The 18,992-nt window shown below is 47.7% G+C and overlaps 1 protein-coding gene across 1 annotated transcript in view; it reads right to left on the minus strand.

Annotated features, from left to right (window-relative positions):
- The window catches only part of JPH2 (junctophilin 2), a 61,489-nt gene extending 46,799 nt beyond the window's left edge, over window positions 1-14,690 (minus strand). The window contains exon 1 of the mRNA XM_028122062.1: window positions 14,312-14,690. Coding sequence (XP_027977863.1) covers window positions 14,312-14,690 — 379 coding nt within the window. The remainder of the gene's footprint in view (window positions 1-14,311) is intronic.
- Window positions 14,691-18,992: the final 4,302 nt, after the last annotated feature.

Genomic DNA, 18,992 nt, shown 5'->3' on the forward strand with positions numbered 1-18,992 from the left:
TTATAAAACCTGAATATCACCTTCTTCCTGCGGTTGCCCTTCTGGTTTAGTATAGAATACCCTGGGTTTTAACCTTCACTCTGACACCAAATAGTTCTAGAACATGTGTGAACTATTTAAGCCTACTGAGCCTCCGTTTGTCCTTCTGAAGATGGAGGTAATGATATCTACTTCAGATTATTGTTCACTCTTTTATTCAAATTGCTGTGGATCCTGCATTCTTGGTGTTAGATGCTGGGGACACAGTGGTAAATAAGAGACATGATCTCTGCCCTCACAGGGCTTGGAGTCAAGTGCCAGAGAGACTGGATTTAATCGACCCTCAGAAATAAATGTGAGGCAGCCATAGCTGTGGTGCAGAGGACCTTGGCCGGTGGGGGAGGATTGGTTGACCACAGACTTAGTGAACCATATGTGAGGATGCTGGCACACGGTAAGCGCACCATAAATGTTAGCTTTTTGCCGGGCCAGAATCTTTGCTCAGAAACCTGGCCCAGACAGGATTAACTGGAGAGATGAAAAGGAGCCAGGGAGGACAGAAAGAACTCAGAGGGAGAGAATGAAACCAGTTCCATTTCCCGCCTTGGTCTGCTTGCTTGTGAGAAAGCAAGCTTCTCCCCTGGAATGCCCAGGCTTGGCTGACTTGGGCACCTCTCTGACTTGGGAGGCCTTAAAGCTTCTGTCCTTGGGAGGAAGAGAATTTGGGAAGTCTGTTCATCAGTGAGACCTACTTCCACACCCTCTAAACACACATGACAGTAGCTTCTGGAAGCCACATCTATTGCACAAGATCCACCCTCCTGGCCAGAGAGTATGATTTAAATTATGTGGACACTGGAGTTTTTATAAAGCACCTCTGATGGTTTTAATATGCAACTTGAGTAAGAGCTGTGAAACCTCTCCGCTGACCTCCAGTTAACCAGTGGGCTCCGTTCCTTCGGTCAAACCTGTAACTTGCTGTGCCTGGCGGGTGTTGTGCAGATCCTGGTGGTTACCCAACTGCAGACCTCTCCTTTGCTGATGGAACCTCATTCTGTTCTGGGGCCCAGCCTTCCTCCCTGGGCCTCAAAGGCTCCCTATGCAGGGGTAGATCCTGACCGCTCTCAGACTTCCTGTCTACCCACCTTGCCAATGATTAGATTCAATGCGAGCATTTGATGAAATCCAGCATCGAGATCAGAGGGGAAGCAGAAAAGAGCTCCTCATTCTTATAAAGAGAAACATGCAGAAACATAGTCTTCTGCTGCTGGGTGTCGCTGCATGTGGAGGCGACCCCTGGAGCTGTGGTAGTCGACTTGGTACCATGAGGGGAGCTACTGAGAACAGAGCTGACGCGATGGATGGCAGAGCAAAATGTGGCAGGAATCTGGGCCGTTGTTGACACTGTTGAACCTCCAAGTCAACCAATCCTGAGACTGCCCTATCTCTGGATTCTTCTTTACATGAGATCATAAATATCCTTACTGTTTTAGTCATGCTGTCCAATATGATAGCCACTAGACATAGGTGGCCATTGAACACCAGATTGCAAAGAATTAGTACCCCGCCCAAAAAAAGAATGTAAAATATCTCACTGATAATTATGTATTGATTACATGTAGAGATGATAACATTTTGGGTAATGGGTTAAATAAAATATATTATTAAAATTAATTTCACCTTTTTAAATATGGCTACTAGCAAAGTTTAAATTGCATATGTAGCCCACATTATATTTCTATAGAAAGTACTTGTTTAATTCACTTGGGGTTAGGATTTTCTATTACCTGCAGACAAAAAAAATATATCCTAACAAGTATAGGTGTCATCATTCTGATTTCATAGTTGGAATAATTCAAACTAAGAATTTAAATGACTTAGTTTGAAAGGTTTGAAAACCCTCACCCAAACCTCAGCTCTGAAGAAGCCAACCATTTCAGAAGCCCAAGGGAAGTCTAGGAGATCCAGAGTCTACTTTGAAATAGAGAAGAGACATGTGGGCCAGATCAGGGATTCTGCCTCCAAATACAGAATGGACACTAAGAACACCACCCCCTCTGGCCAGTGACACCTGCCGATTTCTAGAAGACTGTCTAAAGTCTGCACATCAGTGTCCCTGGAGGACTGAACAGAGCTGGAGAGAGAAGAATCATGACTAGCTCCTCTCCAATAGGGGGGGCGGGGGCTGCTGCCTATGGAAGTCCTGACCTGACAGTCCAGGGTCTTCATGACCTCGTCCCAAGTCACCCTCCTAGTTTTGTCTTCCCAGATCCACCAAAGCCCAGCTTCAAAGCCACCTCCTTCAGGAAACCTTCTTGGGCTATCTTCCTTCCTCCATACCCTCGTTGCTTGAGACATTTGTCACTTCTTACCTCCTATGATAGCTATCTTGTCTCTATCGCATCTATTTGGGCTAATGGCCATCCCCAGTCCTTCTCTAAGTTCTCTCACATAGGGTCAGATCTTAGGACAAGATCTTTGGACAGGACCATGGAAGTGTCATCAGCAGATTTCAGACAGGGTTTCAGATGGAGAATGGCAGGTAGGGGACTGAGCACCAGAGAGTCCAGGGGTCAGTGGCTCTTGTCCAGGTACACCAGAACTGGACCAGGTAAACCAATGCACATGGTGGTGAACGGCATGCCCATATGCCACAGATACCTATATATAGATACATAGATGCTCCTGAGTATAGGGGACCCACCCCAGCTTGGCTCTAACCCACCTTGATAAAGACCATGGACCCAGTGTCCCTGAGAAAGCAAGCCAGGCCTAAGACGTCTTTGGGGGCAGCAGAATAATGGAAATTGTTTGGGCTTTGGAAACAGACAGGCCTGACTCTGCATATTGCTTTAATTTCCCCCACTTCTCTTTATCTCCACTCATCCATCTGGTCCGGGCTACACAATTCTCCCCAGTTTACTACAACAGCATCTTCCCTGATCTCTCACCTCCCCTGATACTTCAGTCCACCCTTTGCTTCTGCCAGAGTCGTCTCTTTAATAAGATATAGATCTGACCAGGTGACCCCACCTAAAACCCTGCAGTGGCTTCTGAGTGCCTTGAGGATGGTCTTGGGTCCTCAAGCGAAGATTGTATGTGAATGATTTGGGGGGAATGCTCTTGGGATGAACATCTATAAGGAAGCAGGATTCAAGAGCAGAAGAAGCTGAACTGTTGCAACCAAGTCTTCTACTGATCCCATGGGGATCTCTGGAGCTGCTATGGCCCTTCAGAGTTGTCCAAGGAGGCTGGGTCTTTGAACTCCTGTATCAAGCACTCATTAGCTATAGGTTGCCCACAGAGCAAGGCAACTCCTTTTGACAGACAACAGTGCCCCACTATGAGCCATCAGCAACCAGTGCTCCTGCCAGCAGGTTGGGGGGAAGGAGGACCCTGCTCTGGAGCAGTATCTGAGGGTGTCCGGCAGTATCTACCATAAGGAGATCAAACTCTGCACTGCGACCCACAAAGCCCTCATGATCTGGGCCCTGCCAACCCTCCAGCCTCACTGACTCCACTCTTCCTCAGTCTCTGTGCTCCTGCCTTTTCCTTGAACACAACAGCCTTTCCTTGTGCCCACCTCCAAGCCTTTGTACTCACTCCTATTGTCTGGCACAGTGTAGCTCCTGTTACCCAGCTATCCCCTGTTCATCCATCAGATCTTAGCAGCGACACTACTCCCTCAAGGAAGCCTTCCATGATTACCAGACCAGATCAGGTTCCCATTGCACCCATACACTCTTCTACTCTCCCTTCAAATTGCTTATCCCACTTGTAATTAACAAGCTGTCCAATGCTTGTCTCTGCTGTTAGAACACAAGCTTCTGAGAGCAGGGACCAAGACTGCCATACTCACCATAGCAACCCCAGCACTCAATGCAATGACTGACACATAGAAGGCATTCAGCAGATACTATCAGATGAGTGCACATGTTCATGGCCTTGGGCACGTTCTCTTTGAGTCTATCTCTGGTCAGTAAAGTAAGCAGTGCAAGTTTACTTTGCAGGGTTGCTGGAGGGTTTACATGAGCTCTCTGGCAGAGATATCAGATTCTCAACAAATGTTGGCTCCCTTCACTTCATGGCAAAGAATTGCAAGGTGACCCAGTTTGCCTTAGCTTGAAAGGCTTCCCAAGACATAGGACTTTCAGTACTAAAACCAGGACAGTTCCCAGGCAAAGCAGGATGGTTGGTTAACTTCAATCTGGATGAGAAGGAAAAAATGAGCATTTCATATTAGCACAATGTTCAGTGGTATGCTAGTAGAATAGCTCTTCGGAAAAATAAACAACCCTAATTTGTAGTGCTAGCCAAGTTCCATCATGTATATATACCCACAGTGGCTAGTCAGGCCACAGTTGAACAGCTAGCTTGCAAAATTTCTGAAAATATAGTGATGGGCTCTCATGAGATGGTAGCAGCTGGTGCCAGACCCCACATGTAACATAGACTGTCATGTTCCCTCCCAATATCTGCAAATGTGTAACACATTCATAGACAACCTCAACTCGGGGTAAGTGAGACTATTTCAATCCCAAGAAGGTCACAGGTTGGAGTGGCCCTCCAAGACCATCTAGTTCAAGGAAACAAGTAATCTGTCATACGGGCCATCTCTTACCCACCCTGTGACCACAACAGATATTGCTAATCAGTCATGATACTGAATCCTAATGCCTTGCTCTCTGGCTTGCCTGCGAGGTGGCACCATAGTCCCTTCCCATGGCTCCCAAATGCTGCTACCTATCAAAGTTCCACTGTCCCTGATTTCCCAGGATCGCTGAGAAGTAACCCAGAGCGGAGTGGTTAGCAGTGTTTGTGACCAGCTCCTGGGAGCAGGGTCAGGTTACAGTGGGTATATGACAAGTCCCCGTAGCCTGCAGGGCTCCACCACCCCCACATCCAGAGGCTGCTACCCCAGATGATACCCCACAGCTCATACAAGAAACGGGATTAAACAAGTGACATCACCTGGGTGCCGCCAGTCCTGGGGACCTGTGGCCTGGGTGGAAGTCCCTTCACCAGGTTCTGAGTCAGCTCAGTAATCCTGAGGGCCTTGGGAATCAGAAATGGGTGTAGGAGAGGTAAAAGAAATCAAGGGAGAGAGTCTGGGTTCAGAGGACCCCACACGGGTCATTCAGGCCTCCTTTCTATGCTCAGGCCTGCCCACAGCCCTCATGCCCACATGGCAGGTGCAACAGGCATCTCTCACCCATAATGTCCAACACCAAGCTCCTGACCTTCCCTCTTTGAACACTTGGCCCATCTCAGGTCAGGGCAATGTCATCCTTCCGTGGGCTTAGGCCAAAGCCTTGACTCCTCTTTCTTTCACTCCCCCAGTCCAGTCTATCAGCAAAATCTAATGACTCTACCTTCAACATAGATCCAGGATTTACCTCCTTCTCTCCACCTCCGCTGCTACAAGGTGGTGGCCCAAGCCTGTATTCTCACCCGTAACATTGCAATAAACTCACTAAATCGCTTCCCTGCTTCTACCATTTCTGTACCACCTCCTCTTCCCCAGTCTCTCAACACAGTAGCCAAAGGAATCCCTTTAAACAAGGTCAGATCATGTCACTCTTATAGGCCTCATTTTTCTCAGAGGAAAAGCCAGAGCCTTATGATGGCCTACAAGGCTCTGCATACACAGCCTGCTCTCCATACCTTCCCAGCAGGAATAGTGGATGTTGTGCCCTTTTCCCATCAAGGGCCTATATTCTAAGGCTGTCCTGTCATCAACGATGTGAAATTTGATCACTTTGTTAAGATGGTATCCATAAAGGATTCAAATTAAAAATAAAAGTCATAGGGGCACTTGGGAGGCTCAGTCGGTTGAGTGTCCCACTCTTGGTTTTGGCTCAGGTCATGATCTCAGGGTTGTGAGATCAAGCCCCACATCAGGCTCTGCGCTCAGCGCGGATCTGCTTGAAACACTCTCTCCCTCTCCCTCTGCCCCTCCCACCCTGCGCTCTTGTACTCTCTCTCTCTCAAATAAATAAATAAATCTTTTAAAAATAGATTAAATAAATTAAAAAATAAAAGTCATAGGGACGCCTGGGTGGTGCAGTTGGTTGACCTGATCATCAGGTCATGATCTCGGGGTTCTGGGATTGAGCCCCATGTTGGGCTCCCCGCTCAACAGGGGAGTCTGCATGAGGGTTCTCTCTCTCTCTCCCTCTCCCTCTGCCCCTCCCCCTGCTCATGTTCGCTCACTCTCTCTCTAAAATAAATAAATAAAACTTAAAAAAAAAGAAAGTAATAAAAACATTGTATATACCAAACAGAACATTTCCTGCAGGCTGTGTGCAGCCCTCAGGCCTCAGTGTGTCACCCCCACTATATGCTGTCCACATGACATTCGGCAGCATATGCTTGAATACCTCCAGGCACAAGGTGCTCTCTACTTGTCTGGAGGGAAGGGGTTCTAGAGTTCCCACAGCCCCTGGATCATTCTATGGATTTTCCCGGTGGGTCTGGGTCAGTCAAGTCTCAGTTATAGAGGAACAAGTAGGGGTCCTGGATGCTTCACTTGTGACCAGACCTAACTGTCCACCTACTCTGTGGCTCTGGCTTCAGAAGGGATAGGAGATGACAAGCACAGCCCTCTGCTCTATGGCAGGAAGCAACTCTGTCCCGCTCAGCCTGCACCCCAACCTCAACCAGGGCCCTCAGAAAATGAGACTCAACATTCCTCACAAGGGTGTGGCAGCAAGGGCTGGTCCAGGGAACAGCTGCTGGGGACACAGAATTAGCAGTGTCTGGAAACAAGCAAGCTTGATGAATCGCAAGGGCCTGGTCTCGGACAGGAGCATGTGTGCGGAGATTTGGCCAATTGGACGCACGCATCGCAGAAGGTAAGGCTGCAGAGAAGAAAGACTAATTGTGTCTACTTCCCTGTCTCGCTGAGGGTCCGCTCTGCTCCCCTGGGGTCCCAGATAAAGCCAAGAAGCTGCCATGACAGCAACTCAGCTGGCTGTCATGCTGGCCCCCTGGCTGTGAACTGGGACATGAGATTTTCAAGATGAGGTTAAATTATGCTGATTCTACATTCGAAATGGAATCGTGCCTGGCATGAGTTCCATCTACACTGGCAGGACTCAAGGCAGAACTAATTGAATCAAAGTCTTAGCTTATTAACTGCTCCAAAGTCAAAAGCTAGTTTCTGTGCCGAAACAGTCTCCCCAAAACAGCTGTGGTTCAGGCCATCCTGAATTAACTCACCCTCTAGACTGTGAAGGAAATGCAGAAAGGGGAACAGTTTCAGCACTTTCTAGATGCCAGGCGGTATGTGAAATGCTTTATTTTTTTTATTTTTTAAAAAGATTTTATTTATTTGACAGAGACACAGCAAGAGAGGGAACACAAGCAGGGGGAGTGGGAGAGGGAGAAGCAGGCTTCCCGCGGAGCAGGGAGCCTGATGTGGGGCTCGATCCCAGGACCCTGGGATCACAACCTCAGCCGAAGGCAGACGCTTAACGACTGAGCCACCCAGGCGCCCCTGTGAAATGCTTTTTATGTATTATCTCATTTCATTGTTTCAACCATATTTTGAAGATTTTGACATCTCTAATGGAAAAAGAAATGGGAGCTCAGAGACGTTACGTATGTGCCCACATTCATAGAATTAAGAAGTGGCACAGCTGGGATTCGTACCCAGATCTGGCTGCTGTAAGCTGTGAGTGCCCCTGTCAGACTCTCTTAGGACTTCTACACTTGGTTTTTAATAGCAATCCAGAAATTTTAAATTAAAATGTTCCTTTTAAATCCAAAAAAGAACAAAGAAATCCCACTAGAACTAAGAAATTAATTTAGCAGTGTAAAAGGATTCAAAGTCAATGTACAAAAATAATTGCATTTCTATAACCTAGCAATGAACAATTGGAAAAATGAAATTTAAAGTTCCATTTACAGTATCATTTTAAAACCTTATGAATTTTATTCAACAAAACAGATGTGCAAAACACTGAAAACTCCAAAACATTGCTAAGTGAAATTAAAGACCTAAATAAATAGGGATATATACCATGTCCATGAATTGGAAGGCTCATTGCCATTAAGTTGTCCATTCTCTGCAAAATTGATAAATGGGTCTAATGCATTATTAATCAAATTCCCATTGGGCTTTTTAGTAGAAATCAATAAGCTGATTTTGTAATGTATATGGAAATGGAAATGACCTAGAAGAACCCAGTTGAAAAAAGCGAAGTTGGAGGATTTACTCTGATTTTAAAATTTACTATAAAGCTCTAATAACAAAGGCAGTGTGATACTGGCATAAAGGTAGACAAACAGATCAATAGAAAAGATATTCCTTTGGAGAATGAATGAGTGAATGAGTGAATGGATGGATGAATGAATGAATGAATGAATGAGTGAGTGAATGAATGAAGTTGCTTCAAGGAACACATATCCCAGGCCCAGATAATGTGACACTAGGTATTGCTCAGGCCCCTATCCTGGCAAATTCATTTTGCTCCCATGTTCACAGTCAGTTGGGTTAAAATGAGCTTAAGTCATCAGCTTTGGGCAAAAGAAAGAAAATTGGATCCAGAGAGCAGAACCTTGGGTTTTTTACCCAATTGTCATAGTTAAACATAAAAATACCATCTTTTCAGCATGTAATAATAATAAAAGCACTAACCACACGGCAAGCCCTGTTGTAAGTGCTTTACTCTATCAGGGCAGCATTTAATTCTCTCAACAAGATAGAATAAGAGAAAAAATAGCAAGTACTGCATTTAGGAAGGGAAATATTATTTTGTGATGATTTATTTCAGTTTTACGTTTTTGTGTGTTTATGTACAGAATTACGATGTGAAATATCTAATTTATAGCGGGTTGCAACTGCAAAGGTTTGAATGCCACTAGTGTAGTCAATGAGAGTTATTAAGAAGCCTGAATAATATAATGCATGTAAGATTCTTAGGTATAGAGTAAAGACACAAAAAGTGGTAGATGCGGTTGTGACCACTGTCAAGGCCCGCCTCACCAGCATCCACCTTTGTCGTTGCTCAGGGCTCTGTGCTTAGAAGGCCTTGCACTTGGTTTAATGCTCTGCTGTCATTACCTTGAAATTCGTCATAATTTTGAAGAGGGGGTCCTGCATCTTCATTTTGTACTGGGTCTCACAAATCATGTAGCCAGTCTTATTTTGTATAGCTGTTTATCACGTATTAAAATAATTATACTATGGACTATTTTTTAAAGATTTTTATTTATTTGAGAGAGAGGGACAGAGTGAATGAGAGGGAGATGGAGAGAGAATTTGAAGCAGACTCCGCACTGAGCACAGAGCCCAATACGAAGCTGGATCCCACAATCATGACATCATGACCTGAGCTGAAACCAAGAGTCTGATGCTTAACCAACTGAACCACCTAGGCGCCCCATAAACTATGAACTTTTTAATTATTACTTACTACCATCAAATTCAATCTCTGCCTCTTACTAGTTAGAGGACTGTGAGAGAGAATACAGTACGGGGCTCCATTCCAGGACCCTGGGATCATGACTTGAGCCAAAGGCAGACGCTTAACCTACTGAGCCACCCAGGCACTCCAGTTGTGAAGGTTTAAATAACACATGTTCCATGCCAAGAGTAGCACCTGGCACATAGTAAGCACACCAAAAATCTATTATTATTATTATTATTATTATTATTATTATTATTGGCTTTACGAAAAAAGTCTACCTTGGGCCTGGGTTTTTTTTGTTGTTGTTGTTTTGCTTTTGAGAGAGAGAGAGCAAGGGGTGGGCAGAGGGAGAGGCAGAGAGAGCATCTTAAGCAGGCTCCACACCCAACACGGAACCTGACGCAGGGCTCGATCTCACGACCCCTGAGATTATGACCTGAGCTGAAATCAAGAGCCCCGGACGCTTAACCGAGTGAGCCACCCAGGCACCCCTGGGCCTGGTTTTACCATTGCACATTTTGGGGAAGGGATTACTGACTAGCTGAGTGCTTCTGGAACTTAGCACCAGATTACTTTGAGAATCCAATGGCTATCTGAGGAAAAACATAGACAGTCCATGCACATAGGCACCCATATTGCCTACACGCTGATGGGCCTCTGCGGCCAAGGCCGGGGCTCCAGGTCAAGGACCTCGGAAAGCAAAGATCACCAGTGGCCCTTCCAGTTCTGGAATCTGTGCGTCTCTGGGGTGGGAACAGCTAGGCAGCCAAAGGAGCATTACTACTTAAGGCCGGGGTGTATGCTTGCTTTGGCGATTTAGGCCTGCAGCTATTTTTACTTTGGCTATATATGGCCAGGGCAGGAAGGGGTCTATAGGCGGGGGAGGGGTGCCAGGCGGCTTACAGCAGGGTTCAGGAGCTTGGGAGTGGGAGCTCCTTGCCTTCACCACCTTCCCCTCCCAGGGGAGAGCTGGAGAGTGGAGGAGAGGGAGAGGCTGTGGCTGTAGGAGTGGCAGTGGCTCCCTGAAGTCACTTTAGAACAGTGATTTTCAAACTTTTTTGACCATGACCTGCAGTAAGAAATACATTTATACACACATCATGTAAGAAATACACGATGCGTGTAAACACAGAGGTTTTTACACACACACACATTATGTATGTACATGCATCTTCAGCTGAACAAACAATACCCTGACGCTCTGTGAAACACTCTGCTTTTTCTCTTCTTGTTCTTTCATTTTTTAAAAATGCAGGTCACGACCCACTAAATTGAGGTTACCACCTGTTAATGGGTTTGGAAAACCGCTGTTTCCTTTGGCTGCAAGGTAAGGTGGAGAGCGGAGGAATGGCACTTACTGTCCCTTTGATCAGTACTTCCTGAAACTGGGGATAAGATGCAAGTTTCAGCTTCATCTCCTGGCTGGCAGCACGTTCTAGACTTCCTGGCTTTTGTGCACTCTGTTCTCTCAACCTGGAACACTCATCCTCCACCCTTGTCACCTGCCTCACCCCGTACTCCGGAGCCCAGCTTGCCACTTACTCCAAAAAGCCTCCCTGATTGCCTCAGTCTGGTGAGTTGCCCGTCTCTTCCTCCCTTAGTCCCCAGTACTTTCCTGCGTAGCACCCGACACCCTATAGTATGATTTCTTGTAGATTCTATGGAAGGTGGGGACCCTTTCCATTCTGTTCATTTCTACATTCCTCCCTCCCAGCACTTATACTGCTGGCTTCATAATAATCACTCAGTACATATTTATTGAGCGAATTCATGAGACTTCATGGTAATTATAGCAACTACCATTTATTGAGTACCCATTTTACCCATGAGAAATCTTAGGAGAGATTAGCATAAGTCCATTTTATTGGTGAGGAAACTAAGGCTCCATGATATGAAATAATAGGATAGGTGAAGGTAATAACCCAGGGCTGCCCGACTCCCAGCCGTTTCGAATCACAGGATCTTACTTGTCTACATTCTCTCCAGCACTACTCAGGATGGGGCAAAGGGCAGGTCCTTAACAAACCCTCAGGGGACTGATGACAGGTTGATTAAAGAGATTTTCCGAAGCAGTGGCCACATCTAATTTTGGAGAGTTGCACCTCGTGTGTGGCTTGGGAGAGATCTGTGAGGTTTCCAGGGCCCCTGGATGTGGGACTGTCTCATCTGGAAGAAGAGTTTGGGCCTCTGACAAACCAGAGGAGCAAGTCTTCTGGTTAACCTGGCCTGAAGACCTCCCGCGCACACCCAGAGTCAAACCCAGGGCTCTGCAAAGCCTACGTGATCTGGCGCACGCCCACAGCTCCACCGTCAGCCCCTGCCTGTTCCCTTCGTCCATCCACTCCATTCCTGCCACGCTGGCGGTTCTGCTGTTCCTCAAGCATGCCAAGTCCAGGTCTGCCTCAGGGCCTTTGCAAGTGCCACTCCCTCCCCGCCTGGAAGGTGTTTCGCCCTCCGGAGGCCTCCCACCGGCTCCCCAGACCACACTATCCAAAAAGTCATCCCCTTCCTTCTCCTCTATTTTTTCGGACCTTTGCTTGCTCACTGCCCTGGCTCCTGGAACTTGCTGTGGCATGGTGCCCCACACGTAGTTGGTGCTCCGTAATATTGGTTGCATGAATGAATGAATGAGTGAATGAATAGGTTTCCCCCCTTTAAGACATATTGGGAAATCAGTCCATGGTTTCTCAGAAATGTGTGTCTCTATGACTCACACCCAGGCCCCCAACACACACACCTTGGTTTGGAGAGAGGAAAGAGGGAAGGAAGGAACATTGGGCCTACTGTGTACCACTTTGCATAGGTAACCGACACCCCAAAGCACTCAAGGATCATCTCCATGTTCTAGCCAGAGAAACTGGGGCCTGCTCCCTACTTGTCCCCAGTGCTCAGCACAGTGTCCAGCATAAACATCCAGGGAATTGAGGTGCACCGAACTGTAGAGGTTCAGCAAACGGCTGAAGGTCACCGAATTAGGAAGTGTGGAGCCAGAATTTGTCCTCAGCGCTGTCCGATTCCAGCCAGTGCTGTGTCACCACCACTGTGCCCACAGAAACTCCGGGGACGCAACCTCACCCACATCCAGACACATTTGAGGTGGGCCCTCGCCAGACACCCACCAGGGGGCAGCCCAGTAGGGAGCCCATGCTGTACCTGAGGCCCCTCTGGATAGGCCCACAGGCCTCAGCTTGAGCATAACTTCCACCGTGGGCTGGTTCATGCTCCTTCCTTCCTGCTCCACCAGAAACCCACTCCCAGACTGCCCACTTCCTGCCCTCTGTCCTAAAGAGGGGAGACGAGTGGCAAATATACTATGAATGCCTTCTGACAGACGCCAAAATATTTTCTTTAAAGCAGCTATAGTTTTTGAGTTATCTGCATCAGCTCCTCTTCCCAGTGGGGCATGTTAAGGAGACTTCAGAAAAGTATCCTGAGCTGGAAGGAAACTGAATGACCATTTAAAGCAGAGCCAGCCAACGTTCCTGTAAATAGCTGAATAGTAAATATTATAGGCTTTGTGGGCCAAAAGGATATTATGTAGGGACTTCCATATAATTTCCACATGTCACAAAGTAGAGTTCTACTTTTGATTTTTTCCAAATATTTCAAAATGTAAAACCACTTTCAGCTTATAAGCTGTACAAAAACAGGCATCAGGCCAGTTTGGCTGGCTAGCCATAGTTTGCAAGTGCCTGATTTAAAGCAATGCTACTTAAACTTTAATGTATATAAAATTTTCCAGGGGAGCTTGTTAAAACAAATGCCTGGGCCTACCCTTAGAGATTCTGATTCAGATTCAGTTCTAGGTGGGGCCCCTGAGTTTGCTTTTTTAACTGATGGACAGATGATGTTGATACTGCCTGTCTAGTGACTGTATTTTGAGCAGCACCTGACATTCTAAAGCCCATTTTGTGGATGAGGAAACAGAGGCCCAACTAAGTGATATATGCAAAGTCATGCTCAGTGGATGAGGCGATGATATCTTCTCTGCCACTTCCCACAGCTGTTTTGCCACAGAAAATTCCTCTTCATCTCCTTAACTCACCGGGCAGGCTCATGCTTTTGAGCTTCTTACTCGTTTCTCTCCCCACTCACACCCTCTCTAAAGCAATTTTCCCAACAAGATCCAGCTCAGATGTCACCTGTTCTAAAGCAGTCCCTGACCTCCTCAAATCTAACTTCTCTGCCCCAGCACTCTGTACCTACGTGTGTATAATTGTTTGTCTACGAGTCTATCTTTGAAGCCTTGGGCTGTATCTTATTCCTCTTTAAATCTAACTCTTTTTATAATACCTGGCAAATAGGAGGTACCACAGAAATATGCTCTAAAGAAAACAATGGATGGATGGATGGATGAGTAGATGGGTGGGTGAATGGATAGATGGGTGGATGGATGAGTGGATGGGTGGGTGAATGGGTAGATGGGTGGATGGATAGATGGGTGGATGGATGGATGGATGGACGGGTGGGTGGGTGGGTGGGTGGATGGATGGATGAGTGGGTGGATGGATAGATGGGTGAATGAATAAATACTTCATGATCTATTGCTTGAAAATAATTTTCATGGTAAAGTTGAGATTAGAACCAAACTGTTCTAGAGCACAAGCCAGGGTATATTCCATGGCTGTTTGTCATCCTAGCATGCAAACAGTAGTAGTTAGGTTTTACTGAATGTGCGTTGAGTGTGTTACAGCAGGTCTTGTCCTAAACACTGCTCAATGGCCCTGTTATTGGCCCCACCTTTACTAACGAGGAAATGGATGCTGAGAGAGGTAGGCAGCTTGCCCAACGCCACACAGCAAAGAACATCCTGGCTCTTCTGATTCTGTGTCACCTTGCCCCTCCCTCTTCCCACCCTCCACCAGTCTTCCTCACTGGTCTGGCTCCTACTAGCTCTGCCGGCCCCAGGCTGGGCTCACCTCCATCTGCATAGGTCTCGGTGCCATAGCCGTCCTGCAGGCCATTGTTCCAAGTGCCTTCATACTTGGCCCCGCTGCTGCCACTCTGCCGAGTTCCGTAGCGTCCCTTGAAGCCGTGCGTCCACTCGCCCTTGTAGAGCCAGCGCCCCTTGGTCTCTATGCCCAGCCCATGCCGTTTGCCCTGGCTCCAGTATCCCTCGAAGGTGTTCCCACTGGGCCAGGTGTAGACGCCCGCCACTTCGAAGCCAAAGTTCCAGGAGCCCGAGTATTCGCCCTGGCCCTTGGGGCCCGTGCACAGTCCATGTCCATGGGCCTTTCCCCCCTCCCAGCCCCCACAGTATGCCCCACCATCATCAAAGTCAAAGCGGCCCCCACTCATCTCATCGTAGCCCCTGACAGCCTCACCGTCCTCCAGCTTGGGGAAGAGAGGGCAATGGGGGGTGCCAGCGACACGCTCCAAGCACACTCAGGGCTGGCGCCCCTGACTCACCACTGTGCCCCAGGAGGGAGAAAGCGAGATGCCACCAGAGGCTGAATGAGCCCAGGAGCCAAGTCAGCACCGGGTCGGCTGGTCAGTGCCATGTCTGGGAGGCCCCCACTCAACCAGCCAGAGGAAGGCTGCCAGTTGGGAAGGAAGCAGGAGGGAAAGATTCAAAGTCTCCATAGAGTGTCCCAAGTCTGGCTTCCCTGGAGTCAAAGGAAAAACGGTGTGATCCCTTTAAGAAGCACAGTGAAAGGGGTGGGGTGGAGGGGTCCCCAGTCTGTTTCGAAGAGGGTAAATTCTTCCTTGGTGACAGCCCCCAGCCCGAGGCTGAATTCCTGAAGCCAGCTGGCCCCCTTCTCCACCCAGTGGGTGTGCGGGGCTGTCGATCTCCCTGCCACTGCCCCGCCCCTCTGGATCCTGCCCTCCTCCTGGGACGGAAAGGTCAGTGTTGCCCTAACAAGGCCATTGGATCTCAGAAGCTGCTCCCAAAATAACCCCCTGGCTAGCCCAGCCTCCTTCAAAGCGGGAGGGGTGTTTCAAACTGGGCTAGTGCTTCAGACCCAGGGAGTAGCTGGAGGGGCGAGGAAGGGCAGCTGAGAACTAAGTGTGGGCAGCTGGCGCAATTGGATGGCTTTTCTTCCCCCTGGGTAGGAGCTCCCTTCCACCTTCGGGGTCCCCTGAGTCTGCAGGAGGGGAAGGGGCAGAAGGGCCAGGGAGGGGAGGGGAGGGAAAATTGGAGTAGCAGAACAGCTAGTCCTGGAACACTTAAAATCCCCCAGAGCGCAGAGGTTGGCAAATCTCAGCCCCACCACCACTCACATGCCCTAACAGGCCCTGGGGCTATACACACTGCCAGTCCCGTGAAGGAATCTGGTGACCTAAAGAGAAAGGAACGGGCATGGCTTCACTTTGAAAGCAGAGGAGGGAACTCAGGAGAAGTGAGGTTCTGGAAACAGAGTCTGGAAGATAGAGAAAACCGAGTCCAGCGCTTATGCACAACCCCCAGTCCCTCTCCACACCCCCGGGGAAAACCCTGGAAAGATCCTGCAGAAGGCACTGAACGCTCCCTGGCTCTCTCCTCTGAGGGGCGAGGAGCCCTTCTTTATCTCTGAGACACAGGGTTGCTGGTTATTTGAAATGAGGTTGTCTCCACAATACTCGAGAATGAGGTTGTCTCCGCAGTACTCGAGGACTGTGATTTTTTTTTTTTAAATATCCCCTTTCCGAGTTTTCTTTTTCTCTGGTGTCTTCAGAGTCTGTGAGGCCAGACTTCAGAAAGCTCTTGGGGCAGGGACAGGAGTGAAGGGCCTGGGTGGATTCCCAGCACTCAGGTTCCCACCAAACTTCAGGGAAAGGGACAAATAAATCTCTATGACATGAAGCTGTGGCCAGGACTAAAGGTTGGAAATCCCAACTGAGCCCGGGGTTAACAGGAGCATGGAGTAATTCTGGGAAAGGTAGGAGCCATCAAGAACCGGAAGCTGTTGTGGGGGGTGGGGAGCGGAGATGGAGAGATACGGAGGAGAGGAAGGATAGAAATCACTAAAAAAGCAAGCGCAGAAGGCACTTGAGAACTATTGGACTATTATCTGACTTCAGACTTAATCTGACATACTCCAAATCCCACGATGACTCAGGCTCCTTGAAGTCGCCGCGGAAGATTTGTTCTTGTTTCAGAAATGGACGGAAATGTTCTCTCCCTTCATCCAGCGGACTCCCAGTCCTTCCTGGTTCCTTCGCTGTTAAAGAGCCCCTTCTGGGTCCACGTTTCACCCCCAGGCAGAAACACGCAGCCTCTGAGCTCACTATCGCTAGCTGTTCGCCAAGGGGACAGGCAGCAAGCAGCAGCGGATAAACACTGCATCATCTAGGTTTGGACTCACCATCCCGCCAGGTGGATGGACTGAACTGCTTACACAAATTCACTTCTAAGATTGCCTCGCCGCCGACCCCAGAGAGCTCTGCTTTTGCCACTTCTCACCGAGGTCTCTGGAGAATCACACGTTTCTTTCCAGCTCTGCTCTCAAGAGGAGAGGAAAGCAACATCTCCAAGCGGAAGTTAGAGGAGTTTGAATTGCCCAAGTTCAATAGGCTTTGTAGTTAAATGCTGGGCGAATCACCATAATCCCGTCCTAAAGCGGGGTGGTGGCTGTGTCCTTCTGAGCTTTTCCGCCCGACAAATTTAGCCACTGTGCGTCCGTGCAGTTCCCTACGGAGGTTCCCTACCAAGGGTGGATACACATAAGATTTAAGTTCAACACCTGCTGAACTTCAACACATAAACAGATTCCAGATTCCAGAGCTCCCCCCACCCGAAACCAATGAATAGATTGTTCCCGGAAAAGGTTTGGGCAGTTGTATTCTTTTTAAAAGCTCCTCAGAGGAATCTGACTCGTTCCTGGTTAAGAACTACTCACACTGTATGTTTTCAAATTAAGAAACTGTTTCTTTCTTTCTTTTCTCTTTCTTTCTTTCTTTTTAATATTTTATTTATTTATTTGACAGGGAGAGACACAGCTCCACAGCTTCCTACCCTACCCAGCCTATGGTACATGGATTCGTGAAGGTGTACCACAGGCTGGGCAGGGTAGGTAGCTGTGGAGTTAGACCACAGGGGTGGTCACCAAGGGGTGACCCTGGACCAACTGTTAATTTCCTTAAGCCACAAATTCTTCAACTGTAAAAGTACCTACCTCAAAGGATTATTAGTATTCAGGATAATAGTATCTTCTTTATATGGTTGGGTAATTTCATACCGTAAAAAGGCTTGGAACACACTAAACACCTAATAAATATTAGCTATTATTAATATTATGCTCACATGATAAGTTGCTCTTCAAACTAAAATGCTTAATAAGATAGTCACCAAAGAGGTAAGTCAGAATCACCCCCTAAATACTAAGTATCTTGACACCTAACTACTTCTTACTCTTCACAATACATGTTTACTCAAAATTGCCCTGTGGTTTTTCACTTTTTAAGCTGATAAACTATGTTATTGGTGAAGGGACATTTTGATTTCTTAAAAGTTTAAATTTTTTGCCGAATTTGGTACTGGCTTTAGGCGACCAGTGCTGAGCTTTTCGAGAGAGGCTTTTGCCTCTCCTGTTAAACCAATGCATTCCAGGGAAAGGGAGGCCTCTGGAGGCCATCTGCGCATTACAGCAACTTTACCTTAGGAAAACCCAGTTCCCCGAACAGAGGGGAATTTACCAAACTTGGAATGAATTCGAAACCACTTTTTAAACAGCTATCCCATTCTTGCTTTTTCCCAGGTCTTTTCTTCGTCTGTGGTTCTGTTCTTTGATCAGAAAGGGCAGTCATTTGCTCCCTCTATTTCTCATTTCTCAGGTATGGATCGCTTCCTAGGGAGCCTAGAGGGGAGGGACCCGAAAATCCAGAACAAAGAGAAGGCCTGCACACAGAAACCCACTTGAGTACTTCTCAGCCACTGAGGACTCAGCTGAAGAAGCCCCGCCTCCCCAGACAAGTTTTCCTGGCTGGGTTAGGTGCCTTTGCACACGTGGGCTCTTTCTCCAACTGTGCATTGTTTGAAGCAAGGATTATCGTCATTCCAAAAAAAAAAAAAGCATGAACGTATACTAAGTGCCTGGTGCTCCGGCTCACTCTTGTATGCCCAGTGCCTGCACACTGTGGGTGCTCACCTTTCCTTCTCTGCCCCATTTGGCAGCTTTCAAGTCCGTTCTTAATTAAATGCTTTTTCACTTGACCAATAGGACTGTTCTCTTGATTCTGCGCCCGCCTCACGGGCTGCTCCTACCTAGACTTTGGCTGGTTCCTCTTCATTCCGCTGACTTCTAGAACGTGGGGATGTCTCAGAGCTTGGTCCTCTGTCCGGGTCTTTACCTACATTCACGTCCTAGGTGGTCTCTTCCAGTCTGAGCTTTAGGTAACACTCATATCCTGATGGCTCCTACATTTGTGCCTCCAGCCTGTACCTCCCCACCGATCTTCCGTATAGGTCCACCACCAATGTCGCCACAGGGGGTCTCAGAAGCACCTCACACTTGGTAAGAGCAAAACCAGACTCCCAACTTCTCCTCCCGTATCTGCTCCTCCAGCCAGCTTCAGCTTATTTGGAGTCCTTAAATGCAGTTTTTCTCTCACACCCTGTATCCAATCCATCAGCAAATCCCCTCAGCTGTACCTCTAAACTAGTTCCAGAATACATCTTTT

Source organism: Eumetopias jubatus, unplaced genomic scaffold, assembly GCF_037043125.1.
Source record: "Eumetopias jubatus isolate StellerSeaLion01/CBP00866 unplaced genomic scaffold, mEumJub1_p1.0 scaffold_9, whole genome shotgun sequence".
NCBI classification, from domain to species: Eukaryota; Metazoa; Chordata; class Mammalia; order Carnivora; family Otariidae; genus Eumetopias; species Eumetopias jubatus.